Source organism: Myotis yumanensis, unplaced genomic scaffold (genome assembly GCF_028538775.1).
Source record: "Myotis yumanensis isolate MYYU_CA2020_CCGP unplaced genomic scaffold, mMyoYum1.0.hap1 SCAF_13, whole genome shotgun sequence".
NCBI classification, from domain to species: domain Eukaryota; kingdom Metazoa; phylum Chordata; class Mammalia; order Chiroptera; family Vespertilionidae; genus Myotis; species Myotis yumanensis.
In genome coordinates, this window is record NW_027223764.1 from 1,610,315 (window position 1) to 1,630,690 (window position 20,376).

At 56.4% G+C, this 20,376-nt stretch overlaps 1 protein-coding gene across 1 annotated transcript; it reads right to left on the reverse strand.

The window, feature by feature from the left end:
* Positions 1-2,290: 2,290 nt before the first annotated feature.
* On the reverse strand, positions 2,291-16,458 carry OAT (ornithine aminotransferase). Its single transcript, XM_070432059.1, has 11 exons — positions 16,374-16,458; positions 12,106-12,190; positions 11,103-11,330; positions 9,644-9,868; positions 9,239-9,334; positions 8,029-8,156; positions 7,075-7,197; positions 6,262-6,390; positions 5,031-5,144; positions 4,281-4,425; positions 2,291-3,083 (listed from the first exon to the last, which is right to left on the reverse strand). Exons 3-11 carry the CDS (start codon positions 11,299-11,301, stop codon positions 2,923-2,925), a joined length of 1,320 nt encoding a protein of 439 aa, XP_070288160.1. The 5' UTR covers positions 11,302-11,330; positions 12,106-12,190; positions 16,374-16,458; the 3' UTR covers positions 2,291-2,922.
* Positions 16,459-20,376: the final 3,918 nt, after the last annotated feature.

Below are 20,376 nucleotides of genomic sequence, written 5' to 3' on the forward strand. Positions count from 1 at the left end.
CTGTGGGCGTTTGCTTTGACGTTTTCCAATTTCCCACAAGGAGCACATTTAAGAGTTGTTTATTATCACCAGCACCATCATCATCTTGTACAAAACACATTCCCGGGGCAGTGCCAGGCCTGGGCGGGCAGCCAGGACCCTGCACCTCCTGCACTGACAGCGGCGTGGAGCCCCCGCCCTGGCGCACACGCTGCCGGCTCTGGGTCCCGGAGCAAAGCTTTGCGGACAGCGCCCCCTGCCGTCCCAAAGCGCTGGGCTCTGCGCCTGCCTGGGGTTCTGGCGCAGGTTTGGCTGGGTTACCCCGGGTGCTGGATCTTAGGGGTGAGGGACAACTGGCCACAGCCCTGCCATTCACCCAGAGCCCCCTCCACAGAAATGGGGCCTCCCAGTTGTGAGGAACTGATTTTAGGGGAAACTGAGTCACAAGAGGATCTGAAAACCCGAGTGGGGAATGGAACCTCACTGATGGCGGCTTTCCCGCTGTCTCTCTGGGAAGCCTCCTCGGGCCCTGGGCCGCTCCTCTAAGGGCTCCCAGGATGCTGAGCCCCCGGAGTCCCGTGCTCCCTGCCTGGAGCCAGGCTCACCAGAGTCAGACAGAGACACCCCCACCCCCCCACTCCAGAGACCAAATCAGCCGCGGGGGCCACTCTTTAAGAGACAGTGGCCGTCATGGCTCAGGGGTTGAGAAACGACCTATGAACCAGGAGGTCAGGGTTCCAGTCCCGGTCAGGGCACAGGCCCGGGTTGTGGGCTCCATGCAGGAAGGGGGGCGTGCAGGAGGCAGCTGATCAGTGATTCTCTCTCATCATTGAGGTTTCTGTCTCCCTCTCCCTTCCTCTCTGAAATCAATAATTTAAATATTGAATCAATAATTCCAGTATTTTAAAATAATTTTTTAAGGTGGTAGAGGAGATTGGGGGCTCCCTTTCCATCTCAGGGAGGAAGGTCTTCCCCACCCGCCTTGGGAAAGGCCACCAAGACCAGGAGCCACCAGGGCCTCCACTGCATTTACGCGGGAGCCGGAGCTGGGGTCCCACCGAGCACGCGGCCTTGCCCAGCTCGGCCTTGCCCCCACCGCTGCTCTGCGCCCCAGTATCATGACGCAAATCATAAAGCCCAGCTGTTTCGTTAACGATTTGAGGGACTGGACCAGGCATAGGGGGTTGCGGGGGAGAAATCTTATTTGCAAGTTAATCAAAAGAAAGGCTGGGAGCTAGTAAAACTCCCTCCCGAGCCATTACACCTGCCTCCAACGGCAAAGCACTGAAATACATTGTAAAGAGTCTCCCCTGAACCGCCTAGGCGGCTCTTATGTGTGTAGACATCATTCATGTGAACGGCTCCTGGTGGTGTCGTCAAGAATCCAGCCCCCAAGTTAGAACCGAACTGGAATGCTTTACACACCCGAGCTTCTCAGCCAAGGTCAAGACAAAGGAGCAGCCCCCCAGCCCCGCCCCTGGGCTGCCTCCGGCCTCCCCTCCCCCCGCCCCCTCCCCCCCAGCCTTGTCCAGCCAACTGGGGCCCAGGGCCCCACCACTTTCTAGTTCACCGACCGGCTGCCTCCCGCACGCCTCTTCCTGGGGATCTAGCCCACAATCCGGGCCTGTGCCCTGACCGGGACCCAAACCCTAACCTCCTGGTTCATGGGATGGTGCTCAACCACTGAGCCATGCCAAACCGGCTCACTACTTACCATTTCAATGACCTACGGCAAGTTTCTCTCTCTCTGAGCCTCGGTTTCCTCATCTGTGAAATGGTACCTGACATTCCGTGTCACGTGTCTTGTAAAATGTCTAGCCGCTGCATACATCCAACCAGAAACCCCCACCAGACCCTCCTGCCACCACCGGCTCACACATGTAGCCAGGGGCTCCGTGCTGCCCAGAGGTGACTCAGGACCCAAGGGTGGCAGGGAGCAAGTTCCCGACAGAGCAGCCCACCTCGAGGACCGTCCACAGAAACACCCAACCGCGGCACAGACGCAAAGAGCAGCGGCCACAGCTTTATTCAAGAGCGAAAAGCTGGGCCTGGTCCCAATGTGCCCCCACACACAGTCACAGCACCCTGTGGGCGCACCCTCCGGAGGCCGCCGCAGCAGGTCCGCACAAAAAAGGCGATGGCCACGAGGGGCAGGGTCACCAGACTCTTCTCAGTGTCTGTTCTTGCAGAGACCACAGAAACGGAACTGCTTAGAGAACAGGAAGTGACAGCAAGCAGAGCACATTCCCAAAGAACCGAGTGCAGGTGGTCACACACTGCACGCTGCCAACAGCACACTGACCACAAAACGGACATTTTAAATATAAGCTTTATTTTAAATTTAAAGAAAAACTGAAAGAGTATTTTTTACAAATTATACCAACACTGAAAATGTAATTTGGGAATGTTGAACATTAGTTCTCAATTCAAAATAATGACACGTCTTGGTGTTGGCTAATGTAAAGTTTATTTAAACCTAGTACTTTATATAAACTTAACCATTTCATCCTTCCTAAAATTCAGCGATTATGATTCAACTTTAGAAGGTTAAAGCAGTCTTCTATGTAAAACCCCACATACCTTTTTGAAATACAATATATTTACACCAGCGAGGAAATAAAAACCTGTAAAAACCACACGGGACTTGCCGAAAAGGCTGCCTACATACAGAGGGAGCATTTCGCCTCAGCACACACACACACGTGATCAAACAGACGCCCGCACGTTCTTACACAGCCACCTGCGTGGTTATCAATGCCGCTCTAGCACGTATGAACTGAAAATAACATATTTAAAAAGGTCCTTGAAGACACAGGGGAGTGGAATGAGCCGGCGCTGAGAGCAGCAACGCAGGGGCTGTTAGGAGGATGTGGCCGAGCTGCCAGCCCAGCGGGCTCCGCCCCCAGGGAAGCAGGTCCCCCCGCCCCCAGGGAAGCAGGCCCCTCAGAATGACAGGATGGTCTTGTTGATGATCTCCACGGCCTCCTGGACCTCGTCCTCCTTGATGACCAGCGGAGGCGCGAACCTGATGATGTCGCCGTGGGTGGGCTTGGCCAGAAGTCCATTATCTCGAAGGCGCAGGCACACCTTCCAAGCATCGTAATCTAAGGAGAAAGGCCCACAGCGTCTGGTCAGAGGGAAAGGCTTCAGCCCTCGCTGCAGGTGCCTGGGCAAGTGCGGCCGCAAACGGCTCCCGTCCCCTCCAGGAGACGGCGCGGCTGCACGCCCGGTCCTGCTCTTAAAAGAGCTACCTGTCGGCCAGCGCAGAACTAGGCTTGAGTGGCCAAACCAGACATATGGTTCTTGTTAGTTTTTCATGAAGAAAGAAAAAGAAAAACCCTGTGCAGGGACGGCTGTACTAATTACATGAGGAACCAGTACAGAAAGAACGAGGGTGAGATACCGTCTGTAACGGGCACAGGATGAGCAAAGCCCCAAACCCAGCAACCACCACGCCCTAAAGGCTTGTGGGCGAGGCGCCCATCGTCCAAGGGCCTGGTATCAGCCCCGCCTCGCTCAGGCCTGGGACCCCGACCCGTCACCTCCGCCTGCGGGCCGGGGCGAGGCTCCGACTGACGTTGATAAAGCCCCAGGTGGTTCTGAAAGGCAGGCAAGGCTGACAGCTCCACTTTAAAGGAAGCGTCATCACCAGGAAGCCCAGCCAGGAGCTCCGGGGCCACAAGGCTTCACTCAGACAAACAGCAGTCGGGGCAGCGGCTGCTTCATCCTCCTCGTCGCTCATGTCACCGCCCGTCCCTGCAGCCTCTGTGGGCGAGGTCACAGCGCACAGGAAAGGACGGCAACGAGGGAAAGTGCGCTACGAAGACCTAACAGAAAAGAGCGCCAATCTCCCAGCACCGCCCCACTGGCCGAGGGCAGGATCACCAGCGTCTTCAAGCACAAAAGCAGGTCAGGTGACGTCAGTGTGCCTTCGCACGGGGAAGACCTGTGTTTCTACAATGTTACATGAATCAGGTGACCCTCAGGCTAAAAGAGCCGGGCACCCGGTGGCCAGGCAGCCGTCTCAGAGGAACTCAGAGGCCAGATAAAATGCCACGTGTTGGCTCTTCCTGTGAAGACAGTGCCTTCCGCCCGGCCGCGTGCTCAGCGGCTAGAGCGTCGGCCCTCGCACTGAAGGTCCTGGGTCTGACCTGGTCAAGGGCACGTACCTGGGTTGCAGCCAGGAGATGTCTCTCACAGATGCCTCTCCCTCCCTTTCCCGCCTCCTCCCACCTCCCTCCCACTCTACTACCCTCGGGGAGAAGAGCGCCCGCCGAGCCAGTGTCGCCCTGCACGCCCACCTTTGGTTTCCCGGATGACGATGGCGTTGAGCAGCCCCTTCCCGCGCACGGCGGTCACGATGTCGGATGGCAGCTTCATGAGCTCGTTCCGCAGGAGGGCGCCCATGCGGTCCGCGTTCTCCGCGAGGTTCTCTTCTTCCAGAACCTGCGGGGAAATCCCCCCCGTGGCGTCAGCCGCTCCGCGGAGGGCATGTGGGCACACTCAGGAGGCGGTAAGGCTCGGACACCCCCCAGCCCAGCCCAGCTGCACCCTAACTGAGCATGTGCGGCAGACAGAACCGGCCTTAGTCACACATCCATCACCAACCTGATATTATGGCAAAATATGGGGTAAAATGTGTTGAATACAACTAATGTAGTTTCTTATTAGTTGAATAAACCAATGGACTAAACATAATTTAGTTTTTTAACTGCAATAGTTTCATTTTTTTTTCCTCTAAAAAGTCCACCTTAGGGATTATGTAATTTTATGTAATAAATCTGAGTGTCCAAGTACACACTTAAAGCGCCAGGCGCACGAAGCCAGAGGCCTGACGGGCTCCGGGAGGCCCCCAATGCCCACAGGACACCGCCCGGGCACTGCGGGCGGCGATGCCCACGGGAGGCCGTCTCTGAGCCTGGCCCCGAAAGCTCCCCGCTCCCGGGCTGTGACACACGTCCTCTTACTACATTTCTCGTGACACCAACAGTTCACAGTCAGTCACCGCAACCCGACCCAAGGGCTGGGCGTGCGGCTGCGTCAGGCTTTACCTCGAGGGCGGCGATGGCCACGCGGCTGCCCAGGGGGTTGCCCCCGTACGTGGAGCCGTGCTCCCCGGGCTTGATGGTCAGCATGATCTCGTCGTCACACAGCACCGCCGACACCTGGGAGAGAATCAGTGCTGCCCAACCGCTCCCCACGCACACCCAGGGGCCCGCACGCCGGGAACAGACATTCCTGAGCCCACAGGGAAGCGGATGTGAGCTTCAGCAACAGGACTGCCCGTCCGCCACCCTCACTGCGGGACAAGCCCACACGCCCTCGGCGCCACCCAGCACCTCGCACACGCCACCCGGCGCCTCGCACACGTCACCCAGCGCCTCGCACACGTCACCCAGCGCCTCACACACGTCCACGGCGCCTCGCACACGTCACCCAGCGCCTCGCACACGCCACCCGGCGCCTCGCACACGTCACCCAGCGCCTCACACACGTCCACGGCGCCTCGCACACGTCACCCAGCGCCTCGCACACGTCCACGGCACCTCGCACACGTCACCCAGCGCCTCGCACACGTCCACGGCACCTCGCACACGCCGCCCGGCGCCTCGCACACGTCCACGGCGCCTCGCACACGTCCACGGCGCCTCGCACACGTCCACGGCGCCTCGCACACGCCGCCCGGCGCCTCGCACACGTCCACGGCACCTCACACACGCCACCCAGCGCCTCGCACACGTCGCCCGGCGCCTCGCACACGAACACGGCGCCTCGCACACGAACACGGCGCCTCGCACACGCCGCCCGGCGCCTCGCACACGTACACGGCACAGAACAGCAGCATTGGGACCAAGACGCCGCTGCTTCTGCAGTGACTGCGTGAGATCCTTTCCACTCTGGGTGGGAGGGGCCGCGCTCTCACTGCTTAGGAAGCAGCGCTCCCACCCAGAGACCGCAGGCTGTGAGGGACACCCAGGAGCAGGCCTCTCTCCTCCTCTACATGACGCGGTCGTGGTGTTCAACAACCGGTAACGCTGTTTCTGACCATGAGGAGCATGGGGCGCTTCTGCAGCACCAGGTCCGTCCAAAGCCAACGCCGGAGCCAAGCCCAGGCCCCCGGTTCTGCAGTTAAATTGACCGGGGGCCGCCCATGGAGCTGACCGGATTCTAGGGGCCGACGGCACCACGTGAACCCGACCACAGGGAGACAGCACCGTCGTCACCACCGGCTGCTGTCACGGCATCCGTGAGCCGAGGGAGCAGAAGGGTTCGCGCACTTACGGGGTACAGGCCACCGGAAAGGGCCTTGCCCAGGAGGACGAGGTCAGGCCTGACGTTTTCATGGTCGACCGCGAGCCATCGGCCAGTCCTGGCCAGTCCCGTCTGGATCTCATCGGCAATAAACAGCACCTATCGGAAAACCACACACCGACGTTAACCATCAATTTCGTTTCCCTTTTCCCCACACAGATGAGCTTGGTGACAATGCTGTCATCGGCCATGCAATGTCAACAGTGTGCTATGAGCCTGGCCAGTGTGGCTCAGTGGGCTGGGCACCGTCCTGTGTGCGAAAAGGTTGTCGGTTCCATTCCCAGTCAGGACACAAGCCCAGAGGCCGGTCTGCTCAGTCCCACGGGCAGGAGAGGAACTAACGCCAGGTAAGGCCTTTGCGGGGGTTTCTGAATAGAACTAATCTCTAGAAACAATTAATTCACTTGTTTATTCCACCAGCATTTATTAAACATCGACTTCCTATTAAATATTTACTAGCTTGGTGGGGAGAGGCGGAGAGAACGTGAATGCTGGCACAGAGGACGAAGGTTGGGAGGAATCGGGGGCAAGTGCTGGAAGGGGGAGGGCGGGAGGTGGGGGGTGGACGGGAGGCTGCAGCTCCGCGGCCCAGGGTCGGCCGGTTTCCACAGCCAGTACCAGTGGCTCATGCAGGCCGCTCAGAGCTCTGACGCTCCAGAAAGGACGCCTCCCCCTAGCGGGAAGGCCAGGCAACCTTTGCACGTATCCCGTCAGCTGAACCCTGCGATGCAGGCAGGTGAGAAAGGGGGGGAGGTGGGAAAGGGGGTGAAGCAGGGCGCCCACCTGGTGCCTGGTGCAGAGCTCGCGCACACCCATCAGGTAGCCCGGGTCGGGGACAATGACGCCCGCCTCGCCCTGAATGGGTTCGACCATGAACGCAGCAACGTTTGGATCCTGAAGAGCTCGCTGCAAACAACAGGTAAGCACGCGTTAGCCACTTCCTTCCCAACCATTTCAACATCGGAAATCACACAGTGCATACATACAGCTTCCTATTGAGAGTAAGTATACAAATTACGTTTTCGCACTAAATTATACTGTGACTTCAAACTATAACGTTTCTGACATTCAATTACCAAAAACTCAAATACTTCAGCTTTAAGCTATTCTATCCTACATTTTCTAATATATAGTAAAATGTAACTAAAATTAGAGAAAATGGCCTTTTTAAAAGCCATTTTCAGTGCATCTTTTCATTTCACAAGTCCTCCACTTGTCATTTTATTTTTTTTAATATATTTTTTAATTGATTTTTTACAGAGAGGAAAGGAGAGGGATAGAGAGTTAGAAACATCGATGAGAGAGAAACATCGATCAGCTGCCTCCTGCACAGCCCCTATTGGGGATGTGCCTGCAACCGAGGTACATGCCCTTGGCCAGAATCGAACCTGGGACCCTTGAGTCCACAGGCTGACGCTCTATCCACTGAGCCACACCGGTCAGGGCTCCACTCGTCATTTTAAAACGCTGGCTGGAAACTGGGTGGTTTTACGTAGTAACTAGCGGACACTCTCCAGGCTGCGCTCACACAGGACACACCTAAGGCGGGTGGCTGGCTGTCGGTTGGACCCCGGACCTCGGTGTCCCCACATTGGAAACTAAGGACCATCACAGAGTCCGAGTCCTGGCCTGGTGTAATGAGACGGGTTTCCTTAGTCATGTGTCCATGTGTCACTCACACACTCCCCGAGTCTAAGCCCATTTACTGTGCGCAACAGCACGGACACCAGCCAGTACCTCGAGAGCAGGCAGGTCGTTGTAGGGAATGATCTCGAACCCCGGCATGAAGGGGCCAAAGCCGTCGTAGCTGCTGGGGTCCGTGGAGCTGGAGATGGCACACATAGTCCTGCCCCAAAAGTTTCCAGCTAGAGGAGAAACAGTGATTACGTCAATCACCCACATTTAAAGAGCAGCCCCCCAAAATGCCTTAGGAAGTTGGAGTTTTGAAAACCAAGGCTTTGCTTTAAGAGCTTCCACTTGTTACAAAACCTGGTATGGAACCCCATGGCTCACGGGACACCAGGGTCCCCTGCGAATGCCATGCGGGCACTTCTCTGACTCCCAGGGCAATGCAGCCCGCGGGCCTCCTCTCCTCTCAACTACCCCACCCGACGGAGGCCTTCGGCGACTTCCCAGCCCCCGCGCGTCTGTGGGAACGGTGTGTGAGAACAGCCTCCACGAGGTTCCCAGTTTTCCTCTCGGCGTCCACGCCACAGGCTGGCTGTTCTGCAGGACAGACAGCACACGCCCCAGGCGGTGCACTGTCACCGTGCCTTCCTGGTAGAACCTGTGCCCGGCAACAGCCACCTGCCCTGCACAGGAACATCCCGCCCTCACGCAGCTCAGGAGAAAGGGAGGGCCACCTGCATGGCTGCTCTGGGTGTTTAGAAAGACAGAACGGAGACCGTGACTCACGCCGGCCCCCGGGTCTCACGCTCTAGCAGGCGAGAAACACCGCAACATACAGTGCATGCGTGAGCTCCCTCCACTGGGGAAATGCAAGGAAGGAAGAAAAACAATGCAGAGTAAGAGAGACTTGGAGGGTCTCCCACTTTTGTTTAAATGGTGATGTGTCACTTTATATTTTTTTTTATTGATTTGAGGGAGGAAGGAAGAGGGAGAGAGAGAGAAAACCATCAATGAGGAGAGAGAATCATTGATTGGCTGCCTCCTGCAGCCCCCTACAGGGGATCGAGCCCGCAGATGAGAAATCAATCATAAAGTCACTCACCCGAGGGAGAGCGGAGTAGGAAGTTATTAAGGAGAGAAAAATCCCATGTATGAACAAATATTTGGAAACAAACCCAAGAAAAGAAAATTTTTATGAAACATTCAACAAACACTGTATCCTGTCCTGTATGAACAAACACGTTACAGCATCTCACCAGTGAGTTCAATGGCAAACAGCAGTGTGTGTGCGAAGCGCAGAACGCGGAGCAGCACGCACCTGCGAACACGATCTTGGCCTTGTACTTGGGGATGCCCTTCACGGTGTAGCCCCACCGCCGCGCGAGCTTGCAAGCGGTCTCTCCGGCCTCCACTCCTACGAGAGAAAGCGTACCGTTTGTAAATGCTTTAGATCAGCGGTTCTCAACCTGTGGGTCCCGACCCCTTTGGCGGTCGAACGACCCTTTCACAGGGGTCGCCTAAGACCATCCTGCATATCAGATATTTACATGACGATTTATAACAGTAGCACCATGACAGTTATGAAGTAGCAACGAAAATAATGTTATGGTTGGGTCACAACATGAGGAACTGTATTTAAAGGGCCAGGAGGTTGAGAACCACTGCTTTAGATGACCAGAACATACGACTGTCTTGTTGGCTAACACAGAGCACGAGCCCTCACCTGTGTTCATGGGGAGAACCTTGTGGTAGTTGAAGAGCTTCGTGACGTACTCCTCGTACTCGCCCAGCACGTTGTTGTAGAAGGCGCGCGAGGTCAGCGTCAGCTTCTCCGCCTGGCTCTTCAGGGCGTCCACGATCTTGGGGTGGCAGTGCCCTTGGTTGACGGCGCTGTACGCGCTCAGGAAATCAAAGTACTTCCTGCCTTCCACATCCCACAGGTAGATGCCTAAGGTGACAGGGACGTCACTTTAGAGAAATCACAAAGCCCAGAATATAAAACACAAACGATTTTAGAAAATCACACAGAGGCGGGAAATTAAAACTGCCAGCGCTGTGGCTAAGGCATGTTTAGTTCAAGTGTAATAGACGCTGCTTTATAAAAAATCCTATTTTATCTGTCCAGCTTCAAGTTGACATTGAACAAGAACAGCGTAACATAAAGACGTTTCATAATTTCAACGCTTTACTCCTACAAAACGGGAGCTTGCAACTTAAAGTGAGAATTTCAAGGCGGAAGATAACATAACCAGTCTTGATTAGCTGACTGTACCAACAGGATGGGGAAAGTATTTCCAAATCATTTCTCTTACGGGAGCTAGTACCCAGCACTCTTATAACTCAACAAAAAGACATACAACCCAATGGAAACATGGGCAGGGAACCTGGACATTTCTCCAAAGAGTCAACGACACACACACACACGCAGGTGACCAAGAGCGCATGACAGATGCTCAACTTCGAAATCGCTAGAGAAGCGGGACGAAACCACAGCAGCAGCCCGACTGGCAGGCTCAGTGGTTGAGCATCAACCCCTGAACCAGGAGGTCGCTGGTTCGATTCCCAGTCAGGGCATCTGCTGGGGTTGCGGGCTCGATCCCCAGTAGGGGGCGTGCAGGAGGCAGCCAATCGATGAATCTCTCTCATCACTGATGTTTCTATCTCTCTCCCTCTCCCTCTCTAACAATCAATAGAAACATATTTTTTAAGCAAGCACAACAGTAGTATTTCACACCAGTGAGATGGTTATAATTTTTAAAAAAGGGGAACCAGTGTTGGCACGGACGGAGAGAAACCAGAACTCCCAGGTATCTGCGGGGAGGGCGCAGTGACGGAAAGCTTGGCAGAAGAAAATTCTTCCTCCGACTGTGGCAACTTTCCTTCCTTTAAGTCTAAACTCATGCCCAGCGACAAGGGAAGGGGACAGAGACAGCCGTTCTAGTGCTTTACTTAGTACCTTCCCTTCTGCTGGCCAGAGCATCCCACAAAGACGACCGAGTTCATCTTTGTGTCCCACAGCACCTAGCCCAGCGAGCGCCGAGACACCCAATAAACCTTTCACCTCATCTGCAATCGAGAAGCTAAAGGACTCTGGGAAGATGCACACTGAGAAAATGTAAGAGCAATTTCTACACGAGGTTTCACAGCGAAAAGGAGCGATTCTGGATGAATTCGAAACGTGCCTTTCCCTCTCTCCAGGGCGACCGGTAAGGGGTGGTAGTTGTGAGCGCCATACTTGGCTTCCCGGTCAAAAACGTAATCAGAGGACAGAGGGCCTTGGACCGTCTTCTTAGTCGCCACCGATGTAGCAGAAGCCACTGACGTGTGGGCGCCCCGACAAAGCCCCGCCACCGCCTGCAGACGAGCGAGCTTGGAAAGCATCGTGTCCGTGGAGCAGGAGTCCCGCCGACCTGCCGAAGGAAGGAGAAGGCACGAGGTAAGCATCTCCCCGAGTCGGGTGTGCCAACTCACCGAGTGTTACTGAGCATCTGCCAGTCTACGGAGAAAGCAAGAAGTGAGCGAGCCCCGGCTGTGGCTCAATGGTTAGAGCGTCGGCCTGAGCACCAAAGGGTGGAGGTTGTGATTCCCAGTCAAGGGCACGTACCTGGGTTGCAGGTTCCATCCCCGGCCGGTCAGGGAGTGTGCGGGGGACAACTGATCGATGTGTCTCTCTCACATCAATGTTTCTCTCTCTCTCCCCCCTCCCCACCCACCTCACCTCACCATTCTCCCTCCATTCTACTCTCTCTAAAACTCAGTGGCGGGAAGCCTGAAGGTAAACAAGGGAGCAGGATATAAATATTGAGTCACACCTGACAAGCGCCAGGGATGGGATGGACACGCTGTGCTACGGGCTGGAGTGCGAAGAGTGAGAGAGACAACGGGGGCCGGTACTGCCCAGTCACGCCCTCCGAGCCGCCTGGTAGCTCTGCGATAAGCACGCACCCGCTTCAAGGCGTCGGTGCTGAGAGCACATCAGGGACAAGAACCCACTCTGCAGGGCCAGCGAAAGGTTTGGTGCGGGCCTCGCAGGCTGAGCAGCCTTCCAGAGGCGCTTATGTGGGCACGAGCGTCCGGCCCTCAGTGAGCAGCCAAATTAGCAAAACCTACGCGTGGACCCTGACTCGCTCCCCTCTAACTGGGCACACCCCGTAACCAGCGAGGTCAGGAATCAGCCACACTCACCAGCTACCCTTTCTTCCCGAGGTTCAGATGGAAATGCAGATTGTTAACCCTGGATCCAGAGACGGTCTGCTGGGTCCAGTAATCCCTGAAATAAAACGCAGAATTATAAGCGTGACTAAGGAGAAGGTCCCCCCTTATATGAGCCTGCTCCGGCGGGTGGCTCAGGTGGCTGAGCTCCTCCCATGCACCCACAGGTCATCAGATCCCTTCCCAGTCAGGGCACGGACACCAGCTGTGGGCTGCATCCCCAGTAGGGGGCGTGCAGGAAGCAGCTGGATCAAAGTTTCCCTCTCACCAATGTTCTCTCTCTAAAATCAATAAAAAAATATTTTTTTAAAAAAATTATAACAGAATTGAGATGGACTTAAAATAGTCAGCACCAACAATCTCCTCTTCCAGGAAGCCCTGGGGACAAGGAGAGCGGGTAGAGAGCCTGTGGCCTTCGGCCTTCACTGTCCTCATGGGTAGAATGAGGCTGAAGCCTCAGGTCATTGCTGAGATTAAATGAGACAACGATCAAGTGCCAAACCCAGCACAACTGCCACAATATAAATATCAACAGCGCCTTGGCTTCTATTTTTAAACTAGAGATTTTTTTTTTAAAATAAGAGTAAAATGTTTCTACTGATTAAAAAATTAGAAACACAATCACCAGCGATTCCATTCTTTGGAGATAACCATTAGTTTTATCTATGCAGAAATACTACACAGATGGGCTCTTTTCACCCTCCTCCACAGAACTCACCACCTAAACCCTCCTGAAGACTCCCAGGTCACCTTGCACAAACTTCTGTCACAGGCCCTGCCCCCCCGCCCCTCCCCTTTCACTAGAATCCCACTAGGCTCCTGAAAAGGACAAGAACCTCGCCTAACATTCACTCTGCAGCCCCAGAAGCGGCCTGTTTGCGCATTCCGTGAGAATTGTCTGTCAAATGGTGTATCAACAACAAAAACAGTTACACAAAATATAACCCGTCAGTCCAAGTACACGCAGGCGTGGGGCTCCCGAGGAGTGCGGGCAGCAGCAGGAAGCGAGATCGGCCCTGAAGAGACGAAGCCAGTGGTCGGCAAACTCATTAGCCAACAGAGCCAAATATCAACAGTACGACGATTGAAATTTCTTTTGAGAGCCACATTTTTTAAACTTAAACTATATAGGTAGGTACATTGTTATTTACTTAATTAGGGTGCTCCTAAGGCTTAGGAAGAGCCACACTCAAGGGGCCAAAGAGCCGCATGTGGCTCGAGAGCCGCAGTTTGCCGACCACGGGACTCAGCCATCCCTTAGCACGCTGGGGCAGCTCTAAGGGGAGGCTAGCATCCTCTGAGACATTAGATTATAAGTAACTACTCTTTCCATCAAGAGTTACTTAAAAAAGACAAAAAAATAAAATTTAAAAAGAGTTCACGTCAGCCCTGGCGGGTGTGGCTCAGCTGGTTGGGTGTCATCCTATGCACTGCAAGGTCACCAGTTCGGTTTCCGGGCAGGGCACGCGCCTTGGGCTGCGGGCTGGATCCCTGGGAGTGAGCAGGAGGCAGCTGATCCATGCCTTTCTCTGTCTCCCTTTCCCCCTTTCCCTTCTTCTCTCTAAAAAAAATATTTTTATTAAGATATTTTTTTTTTTTTAAAAATTCACTCCATTAGATTTAAGGACCTTCATGTGTATACGTGTGAACATGCCAGGCTATTGTCCTGCATTTAACCCCACTCAGGTCCTGAAGAAGAGAAAAAAAATTGCTCTTGACAGCAAAAATGTTAACATCGAATGTTTTCAGCAATCCACAGAATTAACAAAACCTTCTTCAAGCTACTAAATTACTCTCTCCTGTCTAATCCATCCTATTCACATTAGAACATGCTTAAAATAGAACTTCCATTAAAGGCTGCATTTTGAAGTTAATGTAGCATACACTAGGAAATATTTTTTAAAATTCAGTCAGGAAAAAAACAGTGTAAATTCAACAAACCCCCCCCCCCCCCAAAAAAACAAAACCCTTAAAATATCCCACTTGCATAAATTTGGTTTACTCTACTTGTCAAATATTTACTTTCCTTGAGGTGACCATTCACAACAAATAGTCCTTCTCCAGCTCTGCCAGTGGGAGTGCTGGGTTTTTACATAATCTGGCGGCCGTTCAACTCAAGTGCGTCACTGGCCAGCAGCCTGAGCAGAAACTATTGGAAAAGACTGGCTCAGGCAGACAACTCCCTCCGCACACCTCCTACCCAGCCCTCGCATCGCCATCCCGAGTGCATGGGATCCAGCCCAGCCTGTGTGGCTCAGTGGTGGAATGTGGGCCCAGGAACCGCGAGGTCACGGGTTCAAGGCCCAGGCACAGGCCCGGGTTGCTCACTGGATCCCCAGTAGGGGGCGTGCAGGAGGCAGCTGATCGATGATGTTTCTCATGGGTGTTTCTATCTCTGCCTACCTCTCTCTAAAAAAATCAATAAAAAAAAATATTTTTTTTTAATGTATGAGATTCAGCCCATCCTCATGAACTCAGTCAAGGGTGTGTGCACACAAGTAGCTGTAAAAAAAGGCAGCGTGTGGGGGAAATACAAATAAGCCAGCCTCTTTGAGGGGGAAAAACGCCTTATTAGGAATTTTTATTTAAAGATCGCTGGGTTTTGGAGGGTAGAGGATGCATCATTAATCTCAAACATCATGAAAAACGGTAAACCCCAAACAAGAAACTTTTTTATTGAAGTCTTGTTTTTCATCAGAAACACTTGGGTCCTGTCCATGGTCAGGAACTAGCTCCTGGGCAGGGCCCCGGGGGTTCGGATGAAGGAAGTCTTTCATTCCCTGCAAACGTTCTCTCCCGGCCGATAAGATAAGATAAGGAGCCCAGCTCCTGAGCCTGCAGAGCCTGGGGGTGAGGAGTGTCTCAAACTAAAGCCACTTCACCCCAAAGCCACTCCTTCTTAACCCCCCAACTTATCACACTTGCCCAGCAGGTAAACGGCACCCCACGATGGTCGGCACCCCACGATGGTCGGCGATGCCGCAGGAAGGGGGGGTGGGGGAGGGAAGGTCGCCCGGCGCGGCTGGAAAGGGCCAGGGAAGGCGGCCTCGGTGAAGCCCTGTGGGCACCGGCCCCCCCACCCAACCGGCAGGCACCTCCACTCCCGCCGGGTCTGACCCCGACAAAGGTGGAGGGAGGGGAGACCGGCAGGTGGGCCAGGCCCGGGAGCTGCGGGAGGGCGCCCGCAACGAAAGCCACGGCGACCAGCACTTCCGCCGCGTCCAGACGCACCCCCAGGCCGACCTCCGGAGCCCAGGGTGCCCGCGGCCCAGGGTGGGTGCCCGCAGCCAAGGGTGCCCGTGGCACTGGGTGCCCACAGCCCAGGGTGCCCGCGGCCCAGGGTGCCCGCAGCACAGGGTGCCCGCGGCCCAGGGTGCCCGCGGCCCAGGGTGCCCACAGCCCAGGGTGCCCGCGGCCCAGGGTGCCCACAGCCCAGGGTGCCCGCGGCCCAGGGTGCCCACAGCCCAGGGTGCCCGCGGCCCAGGGTGCCCACAGCCCAGGGTGGGTGCCCACAGCCCAGGGTGCCCACGGCCCAGGGTGGGTGCCCACAGCCCAGGGTGCCCACGGCCCAGGGTGCCCGCGGCCCAGGGTGCCCGCGGCCCAGGGTGCCCACAGCCCAGGGTGCCCGCGGCCCAGGGTGCCCACAGCCCAGGGTGCCCGCGGCCCAGGGTGCCCACAGCCCAGGGTGCCCGCGGCCCAGGGTGCCCACAGCCCAGGGTGCCCACGGCCCAGGGTGCCCACAGCCCAGGGTGCCCGCGGCCCAGGGTGCCCACAGCCCAGGGTGCCCACGGCCCAGGGTGCCCACAGCCCAGGGTGCCCACGGCCCAGGGTGCCCACAGCCCAGGGTGCCCACGGCCCAGGGTGCCCACAGCCCAGGGTGCCCACGGCCCAGGGTGCCCGCGGCCCAGGGTGCCCACAGCCCAGGGTGCCCGCGGCGCCCCAACGCCTCCTTTCCGGGAACCCGCGCGCGCAGACACGTTGGGCTCAGGCCGCCGGCTCCGCCCGCCCTGGAAGGCGAAGGTGCCACATCCACAGCCTCTGCGCCTCCGGCCTCCCCCCTCGCCCGCGGCCGCCGGGCCCGTGACGCCGCGCCGGGTGCAGAGGCGGAGCCTGCCGCCCGCGGAGGCCCAGCGCGCCCTCCGCTCCCCGGGACCCGGCCCGGAGCCGCCCGCGCCCCTCGGCCTCGCCCGCCGCTGCGGAGACCCAGACCCGCCGCCCCCGGCCCCCGCCCGCGCGGATACCTGGCGGCCCCCCGGCTCCGGAACCAGCGGCTACGTCTCGGCGGCAGCGCTCGGCGCGGCGCGTCACGGACTTTAAGGTGCGACGTCCGCCCCGCCCCCGGGACGCCCTCGCTTCCCATTGGCTGATGTGGAGGGCTGAGCACCAATCGCCGTGGGCCCCGTAGCCCCGCCCACCCCGCCAGCCACGCGAGCGCGCGCCGCGGACCCGGCCTGGAAGCGCGGGTTGGAGCCGCGCCCCCCGCCTCCCGGGCCCCCGCCTCCCGGGCCCCCGCCTCCCGGGCCCCCGCGCTCCCGCCGGCGGTGCCTCTCCCTCGGCCCCGGCCCTGCGGACCCCGCGACTGTGCGCCGGGTCCCTCCCTGGCCTCGCAGGGCCTCAGGGCGCCAACGTCAGCCCCACCCAGACGCGCGGCGGCCCCCTCGCCCTCGAACCCGGTGGCTGCGGCTCTGCACCCACGCCCAGCAGCCACCGCGGCGGCCGGAGAACCCCGCCGCCCCGTCGCTGCGTAGGTGACCTAAACGGTTGCAATGCACGGCCCGTTCGTCTGCGGCGCCCTCCACCTGTTACAAAACTCGGAGCTCAGTGTCACGCGAAGCTCGGAAGGGACTGGACATCATGTGGTCTCTCTGCGGGATGTTGGGTAACAGGCGGGAGAGGGCCAGCCACCTACGCAGGTTGTCCCAAAGGGGAGGGTCCGCCCAGCCCTGTGTGCGGCCACGCGTCTCCAGGGGCGGCCGCAGGCAGGGACAGAGACCCAGCTGGGCACCGCGGTCCATTAGACCCACGTGATCAGGGACAGAGACCCAACTGGGCACCGCGGTCCACTAGGCCCACGTGATCAGGGACAGAGACCCAACTGGGCACCGCGGTCCACTAGGCCCACGTGATCAGGGACAGAGACCCAACTGGGCACCGCGGTCCACTAGGCCCACGTGATCAGGGACAGAGACCCAACTGGGCACCGCGGTCCACTAGACCCACGTGATCTGGGACAGAGACCCAACTGGGCACCGCCGTCCACTAGGCCCACGTGATCAGGGACAGAGACCCAACTGGGCACCGCGGTCCACTAGACCCACGTGATCAGGGACAGAGACCCAACTGGGCACCGCGGTCCACTAGACCCACGTGATCTGGGACAGAGACCCAACTGGACACCGCCATCCACTAGGCCCACGTGATCAGGGACAGAGACCCAACTGGGCACCGCCGTCCACTAGGCCCACGTGATCAGGGACAGAGACCCAACTGGACACCGCCATCCACTAGGCCCACGTGATCAGGGACAGAGACCCAACTGGACACCGCCGTCCACTAGGCCCACGTGATCAGGGACAGAGACCCAACTGGGCACCGCCGTCCACTAGGCCCACGTGATCAGGGACAGAGACCCAACTGGGCACCGCCGTCCACTAGGCCCACGTGATCAGGGACAGAGACCCAACTGGACACCGCCGTCCACTAGGCCCACGTGATCAGGGACAGAGACCCAACTGGGCACCGCCGTCCACTAGACCCACGTGATCAGTCCAGCTCCCAGCGGGAACAGGTAGCAGCTCCCAAATGTAACCTTGAGGTCTGCTTGTTCATCATTCGCTGGGGACAGGTCAACCAGAGGGTGACGTGAGCTGGGCTAGTGCACCTGGGGGGCCTTTGTCAGCCCCAGGCCTAATGGGAGAGGTTTCCAGAACCCACACCTGCCTGGACCACGGCCACGAGTGACCCCACGGGGATCAAGAATCCAACCCCTCCTCTCCTGCCAGGGTGGTCCCAGGCTGAGTGCCTGGTGCCAGCCCTGGAAGGCAGTCCTTGCGGGTGAGCCTGCGGGGACACAGACAGGGTGGGGAAGGGCAGGGAGAAGATGGGGTAGGAGGGCAAATGGCAGACGTTGGACACACATAAGCCGCTGAGCAGGAAGGAAAGTCACAGCTGCACGGCAGGGGCCGGAACACGGTGCGGGCACAGAGGCAGGGCCCAGGTTTGCAGCTGCCCAGAGCAGGACCCCAAAAGGGATTCTGTCCTCCTGGGCCCCACCTGCCCTAGACGAAGGTCACTTACTCCCGCTGTTGGGGCCACTGGAACTCACTGAGAGCAGGCCTGTGCCTTTTTCTTTTCCTTTCCTTCTTTCTTTTTTTTTCCCCTCTCCCTCCACTACCCTGAACAGTGTGATTAATTACTGGAAGTTAGCTGGTACTGCCCCAGGGGTCAGAGAGAAATCATCTCCCCACGTTTCTGCTCTTCCAACCTGGGCAGGTGTGTGAGCCAAGCCCAGCTCTTGGAATGATTACAAAGCCAGGGGCCCAGGCTATGAGTTCATGCCAGGGGCAGGCCAGCCAACGTGTGAGTGGCACAGGCTGGGACGCTCTGGGACTCACAGATAAGGTACTCTTTAACAAAAGTGCTTCCGTAGGCAAGAAACTGCTGAGAATGTCTGGGTTTTATCTCTTCTTTCTTATCGGAAAAATGCAATAGGTCCAGAGAGCATGGTAATATTTTATAGCTTCTCTCCTAACCGTTCTTTTTCAGCCTAACTCGGCCTCGGAGACGTGGACTTGAAAGCAGCTTGTTTTCAGCCAAGAAGCAGAATGAACGGCTCCATTGGCGTGTACTTTACTTGTGCAGCCTGGACACGTGGAAGGACGGAGCGTACATGGCAAAGGTTTTCGAGCCCCTAAAACTATTCACAGGCCCCAATATCCAACTACCCGGGAGCCGTGCAGCTGAAAGAGAGAGACTGATCCCTCGGCACACATCCCGCCTAAATCAGCTTCCTCAGTCCCGTCAGCACATGTCCCTTGAGTGCCCAGTGCCCGAAGCTGCAACGGTTTCGCACCAGGCGAGAGCGTGCGGGCCCCTAGCAAGGAGGGGACGTCGGGAAACGCACCTGCAACAGGTGTGCATGCAAAGCTGCACCTCTGGCCGTGGGAAGAAGCAGCCTCTACATTTAAAAGGAAAGAATTCTTTTTTTAAAAAAAAAAAAATATATATGTTTTTATTGATGAGAGGTGGCCGATTCTTAGCATGGGGCCTGAGCTATACAACAGAGCTGGGTCCAGAGGGGCGCCTCTGAGAGGGCCTCAGACAGAGACGCTGTGTGCCCAGAAGGCTGAGCAGGCAGAGAAGAGGAAATACCAGCAGAGGGATGGTGGCCAGCCTGCCCTGTGAGGCTCGCACGGCTAGGGGTGAAGTCTATTGAAGTCAACTCAATAGCAAATGATTACAAAGGGACTTGGCTGTGGAGCTGAAAAGTCAGCTAATTCTTGATATGGAACCAGAATAACTATGTTATTTTGAACAGGTGACTTACAGATTCGAGTGCATAATCGATTTTAAAGACCTAACCTAACACTTTTTACGACAGGGAAATCCAAGGTCCCAGGCGAAGGGCCCCAGCCGGTCTTACGAAATAGGACATAGGGTGGCCAAGAAGGCAGGTGGTCTACCCATCACGCTCCCTGCTCGGGACATTTAATCAGCAGAAAGAACGTCAACTCGGAACAAAAAAAATGGTGGAAGTAAACATTTTTTGACAAAAAGTTAAGTAGTGAGTCAATAGCAACATTTACTTGGAAAATATTTACATTGCTCATTGACTTCAAAATAAAATAAGAGAAACCTCAAGTACTAGTTGAATATTCACACCCTTATCTATCCGAGTACTGGGAAGCCCAGTGTATTTCGCAAGGACGGTTTATTGACTGCACGAAGGCTAACTCGGAGTGGCCGGAGTTGGATAACGTTGGTTACTTTTCTTTGGCGAACTTGAATTCTGACTCTTTCTTGTTGAACTGTCGTAAAAAATAATAATTAACGTAAAATAATTCAAAATTTTCTCCTAAAATTGTTGACTTAAATAAGTAGGGTTTTAAGGTGTTTTTTAACTTCAAAGTTAAATGGTATTAAACAGATAGAATACGGCATCACACATCATTTCACCTTTGTCGAAGACACGTAAGGTTTAGTTTGCTCAGAATGTTGCCACGAGTAGCTCAGCATTTCGGACCG